General features: G+C 34.0%; 1 protein-coding gene across 1 annotated transcript; it reads left to right on the forward strand.

Annotated features, from left to right (window-relative positions):
- Positions 1-6,038: 6,038 nt before the first annotated feature.
- LOC112764553 (uncharacterized) lies at positions 6,039-9,215 on the forward strand. Its single transcript, XM_025810218.2, has 6 exons — positions 6,039-6,441; positions 6,527-6,669; positions 6,765-6,838; positions 7,892-8,024; positions 8,138-8,416; positions 8,689-9,215. The coding sequence occupies exons 2-6, from the start codon at positions 6,553-6,555 to the stop codon at positions 8,941-8,943; spliced, it is 858 nt and encodes a 285-aa protein (XP_025666003.1). The 5' UTR covers positions 6,039-6,441; positions 6,527-6,552; the 3' UTR covers positions 8,944-9,215.
- The last annotated feature ends 674 nt before the right edge of the window (positions 9,216-9,889 follow it).

Raw genomic sequence — 9,889 nt, forward strand, 5'->3', positions numbered from 1 at the left:
TTTAAAAAAAATATAATCTAATAAGCAGATAAATATATACATCTATATATATTTATTAATTATTTTATAAATAAAAAAGTATGAGGAGCCAATGAAATATTTGTACAATGGAGGATTGGGGAATATTAGATATATAACCATTAGTGTCACCTTTTGTCATCAGCTGAAACTTTTGGGATGAGTGGTATCATGACATGGTATTAGAGCTTTGGATCCGAAAGGTCAAGAATTCGATTGGATCAAACTCTTGACCTTTTAGATCTAGCGCTCTAATACCATGTCATGATACCACTCATCCCAAAAGCTTCAACTAATGAAAAAAGGTAACACTAATGGTTATATATCTAATACTCCATAAACCTTTATTGTACACATTGTACAAATATTTCATTAACTCCTCATACTTTTCTTTTTATAAAATATTTGTGAGCACAAGTATCCCCTCTTTCTACAACCTCGGTCCGTCCCAGAATATATGTATAAGTGTGTAATATGTACGAATTTGTAATGTTATATCTAAAATTAAAGATTGTTCAACCTATTTAAAAAAAAAAAAAGCTAGTAGATTAGAAATTGCTCAAATTAGATTACAACTTACTTTGAAGTTGATCAGGACAGGTGGAAAGATCTTCTTCTCAAGAAATAAAAGTCTATGCGTGAGATCAAAATTAAGTAATTTTTGTAATTACTAAAAAATGTCATTAAAAAGCTACGTGAAAATAAAAAATATTAACTACTACATTAGAAAAGATAAAATATATTTTTTATTTTTAAAATTTATTAAAAATAAAAAAATATTCTTAAATTTTATTTTGTTTTAATTTTATTTCATAAATTTTAGATTTGCATCAAATATATTATTAGTAGCTAAATTTTTAAAAAATTTAAGACCAATCAAACAATAATGCATGACAATTATATCTGATTTATTTGTGTTAAAGGTTTTGTAAAATTATTATTAAATTGGTCATAAATTTTTTGAAAAATAGACATCAGAGGTATATTTGATCGAAAACGAAAAATATTGAAATAAAATTAAAATAAAATAAAATTTAAAAATATTTTTAAATTTTTTAACAAATTTAAAAAAAAAATTATTTTATCCTATTATATATTATTTTCATAGATTTTTAATATATATTTTGTACTCTATTATATATTTTAGGGATAAGTATGGTTTTGGTCCCTAAAGTTTAGCGCCATAATCGATTTCGTCCCTCTTCTAATTTTAGATTTAAAATCGTCCTTAACGTTTTTTTCGTATTAAAATCGTCCTTTTAATTTTTTTGGACAAAAATACCCTCACCACTATCAACATAATTACCTCCTCCACCACCACCACCACCACCAACACCAACACCACCGCCACAACCAGTACCAGCACCACCACCACCACCAACACCAACACCACCCCCCACCCACTGCCACTCCATCACCATCTGCATCACACCAACCAAAACTCAGAAAATCAACATCATCATCGTTATCCTCCACCATCATCATCATCATCATCATCATCATCATCATCATCATCATCATCATCATCAACACTCACTGCCACTCCACCACCACCAACACCACCACCAACGCCGCCGCCATCCCCCTCCCCTTTTTCCCCTTCCCCCACCCCCACCCCCACCCCCACCCCGCGTCCCCTCCCCCTCTCCCTCCCCCCACCTCGCGTCCCCACCCGTCTCCTCCCCCTTCCCGTCTGCCCTTCCCCCCAGCCCCCACCCCTCACCTCCACACAGAGAAGCAGAAACAGAAAATTAACAAATCAGAAAACAGAAAGCAACAATAATATTTCACAAATCAGCAACAAATCAGCAACAACAAGAAGAAGAAGAAATGGACGGCGGTGCAGTGGCAGGAAAAAGAAGAAGAAGAAGCGGCGGGCGGTGGAGTCGGCGGTAAGAAGAAGAAGAAGAAACGGGCGGCGGTGCGGCGGTGGAAAGAAGAAAGAAGAAGAAGAAGCGGCGGGCGGCGGGCGACGGTGTGGCGGCATGGCGTCCCCCTTCTCTCCCCCCTCCACCCTCCCCCCTCTTCTCGCCCCCCACCCTTTTCTTTCTTTCTCTCCCCACCCACCTCGCTTCTCTGTATCCCCCTTTCTTTCTTTTTATTTTTTTATTTATATTTATTTTATATTTATTTTATTTTAAAATTTTATTTTTTTATTAAAATAGGGGTAGTTTAGGAATTAAATTAAAAATTTTATTTAAAAAGATGATTTTAATACGAAAAAAACGTTAAGGACGATTTTAAATCCAAAATTAAAAGAGGGACGATTTCGATTCTGGCACAAAATTTTTGGGACCAAAATTGTACTTATCCCTATATTTTATATAAATAACTAAGTTGGTGGTTGCTTTTTTTATTTATATATAATATGACCAAATATCATCTTTCCATTTTATCTTTGAGTAATGTTGGATTTAAACTCCAAAATGGTCCATTAGATTGGCGTCGTACACTAAAATCGTCCCTGATATTCCAATTGCACCAATTACGTTCCTGAGATTGAAAAAATTGCACCATATTAGTCCCTAACCTATTTTCCATTAGCGACGTGATGACATGGCATGATAACGTGGACTGTAAGTGACACGTGTCACTTCATGATTTGGCCACGTGTAATGGTATGATGATGTGGTGACCAGTGACACGTGGCTTACTGACGTGGATGGTTGTGCCACGTGTCACAACCGTATTCGTCCACGCCTCATCTATTATGTCATCGTTGTATATGCACAAAATTAGTCCCTCACTTTGCATTAAATAACTCATTTTAGTCCCTGAAATTGAATGTCGTGCACCAAACTAGTCCCTTCACCAGTTTTTTCTCATTTTTTTTCTATAAATTCAAAATTCTCAATATTTTTGAATGCATTAATTTCAATTCTATTTTTTCACATGTTCTTCAAATAAAAGTATTTTTATAAAATATTTTTTCTCTCGCGAATACCCTAACCGCCGACTTAGAATTGACGTGAAGGGTTTTCAAGCACCTTCACTACCATCTCTGACCTCTTTCAGTACTTTTATAAAATAATTTTTTTTCTTACGAATACCCTTAATAACCGCCGTCTTAGAGTTGACGTAAAGGCATTTCAAACTTCCCTCGTTACCATCTCCGACCTCTTTCGTCTAGACTGCAGAGGTCAAAGATGGTAGTGAGGGTGCTTGAAGTGCCTTCAATCTAGCTCATTTACACATAACGAAAACGTGTATTTCATAAGAAAAAAAATATTTATTTTAATTATTAATTTATTATTAAAAACACATATTTTTATGAAAAAATGTGTCTAATCAATCATATAATTATTTTTTTATAATAACATACTTATGTATTACAAAATTTACTAATGTTAAATTATTAAAAAAATTATATAATTAAAACTTAAAAGTAAAATTTTAAAAATTTTTATGAAAGCACTTGTATTTAAACGATATATGAAAAAATAGAATTGAAATTAGTGTATCCAAGAAATTAAAATTTTAAATTTAAAAAAAATGAGAAACAATTGGTGCAGGGACTAGTTTGGTGCACGACATTCAATTTCAAGGACTAAAATGAGTCACTTAATGCAAAGTGAGGGACTAATTTGGTGCATATACAACGATGACATAATAGATGACACGTGGACGAATACTGCTGCGACATGTGGCACAAACGGACACGTGGCCAAATAACATTGTGACACGTGGCACAACCATCCACGTCAGCATGCCACGTGTCACTGGTCACCACATCATCATACCATTATACGTGGCCAAATTATGAAGTGACATGTGTCACTTACAGTCCACGTCATATTGCTATGTCATCACGTCGTTAATAGAAAATAGGTCAGGGACTAATATAGTGCATTTTTTTCAATCTCAGGGACGTAATTGGTGCAATTGAAATCTCAAAGATGATTTTAGTGCATGATGCCAATCTCAGGGACCATTTTAAAATTTAACTCAACAATGTTGTATAGCTAAAAAATATAAATAATAAATAAAAAAATATATTTATTAATAACATTCTCATCTACAAGAGAGTATGGATTATTAATTAATTTTTTTTATAAATATCTTCTTTTATTTAATTATATCCAGAACCAATTTAAATTTTGTTGGTAATCAAATCCCAAAAATTCTTCTCTCATCATTAGCTTGCATCTATAATTATATAATTTTTATTTTAAATAAAACTCTTAATCTTTATTTATTAATCCTTATATTATTAATCCTAAAAAATATTTTCAAATTATAACAACACATCTTATAAAGAAAAAATCCAGAATCTCAAATTCGTTATTCTTAATTTATTAGAAGTAAAAAACATACAAAAAAACTGTTGGTTTATAACCTGCAAAATAAAAAATAAATAATAACAAATTAACTTTAATTTGTGGATTTTGGATGTTATATGCTTTTTTTTTTTTTGGTGACTTGGATGTTATATGTTTGAAGTTATTGATGTTATATAGACGTGCTAGGTTGCTCAACATTTTTCGTCGTCGATAATAGACTCATTTGGCGGTTCGTCTTTCTTGTAGATTTTAATATTTTATTATCTTTTAAAAATTTATTTGTCATTTATTTGAGATTTTCGAATATTATTTTAATAATTTATCATAATTAATATATTAGACTATTTGGGTGAAATTATTATTTTTTTAGTTGAGTATTTCAAATTTTGAACTTTTGTATCATGAGAATATTTTTGAAGTTGAGGTGCACAATATTTTGAAATTTGAAATAAACGTAATTAGCGTCTACAAGATTTTGCTTTCCAACGGATCACTCTATCGTTACATTGGATGCCGTTACACTTCGTCAAACCAAAACCTACGTTGCACTTGATTGACCAAAATGTCCTTATACCCACCGTATATTCACCTGTTGGCACAATTGACAATAAATGTATAAATTTAACTAAATTTCATACACAGAAAATTTAACTTGTTTCTTAAAAATATTTATTTGTAAATATTTTACTATTCTATCCTATTTTGGAGGAACTTTTTGAAGTTGGAATTGGGATTTGGGAATGTGGACGGGAATTTCCAAAGGAGGAAAAAAAAAAGGCTGAAAAAGCAAAACCTTAGCTTATGAGCATGTGAGGGAGGGGACGACTTTCTCACTTGATAACACAAAACGATTCATATAATCTTAATCATGAATCACACAAGTTGGCACTTGGCAAAGAGATGCTCATTCACCACACGTGACACCTTTTCTTGTTTATTGCTTCTGTCCCACGAATGGTTTCTGATTCATTCAAATATGTATTACATAAGGATAACCAAGAAAAAAAAGGGAATTTCACTTACCGAAAAAAAAAAGATAGAATTAAAGCTCAGTCTATTAATTCTGGAAGAAAGCTCACTTGATTTAATGCTTGTTGCGTCTTTCCCTCTTAGATTATGTTGTGCTAGTGTATAAGAGAGAATATTAATTTCCCAAAGTATGACAAATTAGTTGGCAATGCTTGACTTTTTGCACATGAACATCACGAGATTTCTGAGCACAAGGAATGTGTAGCAGCTGTAATGTTCGTGTGTAGAAGTAGAACCCACTACACTAGCCACTAATATCGGGTTGCCAACAAGCTCTATAGAACAATCGTCATTAGGAATGTGCCTTAATAATACTATTATAAAAATTTCACTTCCTGTTATTAATTAGTCACAGGACAGTATAGTACTTAATTACTTATTTCACATTTCCAATGGATATATATGTGTATATATTAATGTAAAGTTGAACGTACATATTAGGAGGTTAATAAAAAGAGTAAGTACTAAGTAGTAGTAGGAAATGACGTGCGGAAAAAAAAATACGGAAGGAGAGTAACGGAAAGAGAGTTTTTGAGGGGAGGAGCGAGCCGGGAGTAATGCGTGCTCCGGTATAGCAACCGACACGTGGCGGTACGTGGTTACCGTCCATAATTAAGTTTAATTGAAAAGGGTAATACAAAGACTAGAAACAGAAATACACAAATATGGGCGGTATAAGATTCAAAATTTTAGGGGAGAGAGAGACAGTAAAAGGCAAGAAAACAATTAAAGGAATTAAATAAAATAAAAAAGAATAAAGGAAAAAGGTGAGGTCAGGTAAGAGAGGAGTGGGGAGTGGATAATAAATAAGGGAGATATGCGAAGCGAATGGCATTGTTGGCGTTTGCTTTGTTTTTAAAACACAACCAAGTAGAGTAGCTTCTACTGCTTCTTCTACTTGTAGCTGCTTTATTTTCTTTTATACTTTGTACTGGTCCTGTTCTCTCTATTTTCCCCCAATTCTCTCATCGTATAAAATCGAGTGTGTCCTCTCATTCCGAAAAGGAATCTTCGAGATCAGCAAGGTCATCGTCGTCATTTGTTCACTGCACACACAGAGAGAGAGAGAGATTAGTACTAATATTAACAAGACACACTCACTCATCACCAACAGGCACGTCTCTACTTCTTACTTATTTCTTTCTTGTTTGTTTGGGTAAAGACTAATGAGTGTTTGGTTGGGTGGATTGGGAGAATAGGAATAAGAAGAAGAAGAATAGGAATAATGGAGAGGAGCACTCCGGTGAGGAAGCCACACACATCAACGGCAGATCTGCTTGTTTGGTCCGAGATTCCGCCAGCTGATTCTCCAGCTCCTTCCTCCGCCCTTCGCTCTCACCAGGTTTCTCTCTCTCTCTCTCTCTAGAAGGTATTAATGGAATAATAGTAATAATAATAATAATAATAATAATAATTTCTGTGATGGAATAATTGTAGCCGTCCGATGGGATCAGCAAGGTGGTGTTTGGGGGTCAGGTCACTGATGAGGAGGTCGAGTCCTTAAACAAACGGTGAGATCTGTTCCTCATTTTCTCCATTTTTTTCGTATAAATTATTACTTATTATCATTATCTAATTAATAACATTCCTGGATTACTATGGCCTAGAGGTGGTAAAAGGCATGCTTCTGGAATTGGTTCTTTTATTTTTAAGTTTTTAAATGGAATAAAACTTTCCCAAATTTGTGTTTGTGTATTCCTATATCTGTAGTCAATTAATAATTACTTCTTTTTTAGGCCATAGTCCTCCATAGTCCACTCACACATCCAGCACCCCGCAATAGAAAGCGAATGTCTGAGAATTGGTCTTATCTTTTTGCTTAAATTGTTTTACTTGGATCAGCGGATCTATCATTTCAAAATTTCAATCATAGTTCCTAGTTTTCTTCTGATTTACGTTTATTCCCAAGGGTTCACCTGCTTTACTTTCTTTTGTTCTTTCTTTCGTTTTTCGTTCATCATTTCGGAAAGGAAATAGGGGAATGTGATGCTTCAGTTCAGTGTCATATCAATGTCATTCTAACATTAGAGTACGGAAATATCATGTTAAAAACTTTTGGGGTTGGTTATAAATAGTAATATGAAATTCAATTCTGTGCTTCTTTGCTCTAATCCCATCTTTCCCTATAATAAGTATCGCCTCTATTTTTTCTTGGGACCGTATCAATGATGGTCCTAACATCATCGTAACTTCTAATTATGTCATGTCTCAGAATGAAGAAATCCCTTCACTTGTTTATCTATCCTTTCCACCAATTTGGCCCAAATCCTGGGGCTTGCAAGACAATGATAAGCCCCCCAAAATATTTGACGCCGCAGAGATATTTCGATACAAAATAAAGAAGGGCTATTTCACTAATTTCTTTTAATTGATACTTTGTGTATGTGCTGCTATAGCTCTGCTTGCTGCATATATGATTTGCAAACTAGTGTGAAGAAATGGATTTAATCACAATAAATATGATGACAGAACTATGTTTTTCCCATATATGAAATCCCATATCAATTTGGTTTGTGGCTTTATGTTTTGCGGCATCTAACATTGTTTACATGTGGACTTTCCAGAAAGCCTTGTTCAGAGTATAAGATGAAGGAGATCACAGGTAGTGGAATTTTTGTGGGTGAAGGGGAAAGTGACGCATCAGAAGCTGGCAGTGCCAACCCTTCTGCAAATAAAACAGGATTGCGGATGTATCAGGTATCATTTTAATTTTTATATGAACATGGATAGTTGGTGAATTTCACAAATTATATGCGTTATTGCGGTGGATCCCTGCTAACAAGCACTGTGATTGTTTTTGGAAATTGCAGCAAGCAATTGCAGGAATCAGTCATATCTCCTTTGGTGATGAGGAGGCTATTTCTCCAAAAAAGCCCACTAGTTTACCAGAGGTGGCCAAGCAGCGGGAGCTAAGTGGAACTCTGGAAAGTGAAGACTCTCAACTGAAAAAGCAGCTTTCGGATGCCAAGTGCAAGGAGCTTAGTGGTCATGACATATTTGCTCCACCACCAGAAATCAAACCCCGGCCAATAACTCCTCGCATAATGGAGTTGAAAGGGAGCATAGATATTGGGGAACCCGCTGCACATGTATGCACCACTATAAGTTGCTAAACTTGAATTCTTGGGGGGAAATGTTTTTCAAAATCTAGTTAGATGTCTTTAATAAATTATGGATCATACTTCATCTATGCAAAATGATTAGTGCTGTGATTCCACAACAAAGGGAAACTGAGGTTAATTGTGTCATAGAATGAATAATGGAGACTAGACATTATAATTGACTTTTTGAGATGCTAGTCCATGTTGCTTGTGCATCTGAAATATCTAAGTTGCTTGTGTTGTGGCTTTGTTTCTAACAGGGTGATGGAAAGTCTAATGGGGAACCACTTAAAACAGCAAAGAAGATTTACAACCAGAAATTCTCAGAGCTTTCGGGAAATGACATATTCAAGGGGGATGTGCCGCCTTCATCTGCCGAGAAATCGCTGAGCGGGGCTAAACTACGAGAGATGAGCGGCAGCAACATCTTTGCCGATGGGAAGGTAGAATCTAGAGACTACCTTGGGGGCGTACGGAAGCCGCCGGGTGGGGAGAGCAGCATTGCATTGGTATAATTTGTTAGGGTCCTAACAGAGTCATTCTCATATACTGTCCTTCGTTTTGTTAATTTAGTGGGGATGTGTTATTATATATATTATTTGACCATGTATTTTCTGGGTTTTGGTCATTCGTGTCTTTAGGCTTCTTGATGTCTTCTTTGACTGGGAAAAGGACCATCTGCTAATTGGTTGTATGTCCATAATCCTGTGTTTTCCTCCGTGTTTGGTTTAATGGAAGTTTGGACTGTTTACCTGATTTAATTAAAACGTACCATTGTACTTTGCTATTCATTTTGCATTAATTAACTTGTATAAATTTGAATCGGCGCTGTGTAGAAGCATGTACTATTAGCTGATATTAATGAGGACACCAATCACCAAATTTATTTGGGTGATGAAGTCAAGAAGTTGCTGGAATAAGGAGGATTATTGTAGGTTGCATCCTCAAATTTGAAAAGCAGTCAGGTAAAGAAAAAGTCATCTTAGGGTAGCTTTGAAGCGAGGCAAAAAAAATAAATTTCATGAGTTATATTGTTATGTATATCTTTTTTTTTTTTTTTTACTAAAATATGGGGGCTTTTTGGGAAAAAAAATTAGAGGTTTAATTTCAGTATTCTAATTTTTTATCTTTCTTATTTTGTAAAAAGTGAATTCGGATAGTCTGATTTTAATTTAAAAATTAATTTAATTTTTTAAACTGAAAATTGAAGGATTCAATTTTAATTTTTAAATTTTTTAAATTTTTGAAAAATAAAAAATGTCTGATTTCAATTTAAAATATTTTAAAAATTTTTAATTTTCAGAAAACAAAAATCAAAGATTCTCCTATTTCTAATACTTTTTAAATTGGTGGGTGTAATATTTACGCATCATTACCAGAAATTGAATATTCTCTGTCAATTGTCAGCTGATTTTTTTCAATATTAAAGAAATTTCAATATTTTTTAATAAATTTTTTAGT

This window comes from Arachis hypogaea, chromosome 17, assembly GCF_003086295.3.
Source record: "Arachis hypogaea cultivar Tifrunner chromosome 17, arahy.Tifrunner.gnm2.J5K5, whole genome shotgun sequence".
NCBI lineage: Eukaryota > Viridiplantae > Streptophyta > Magnoliopsida > Fabales > Fabaceae > Arachis > Arachis hypogaea.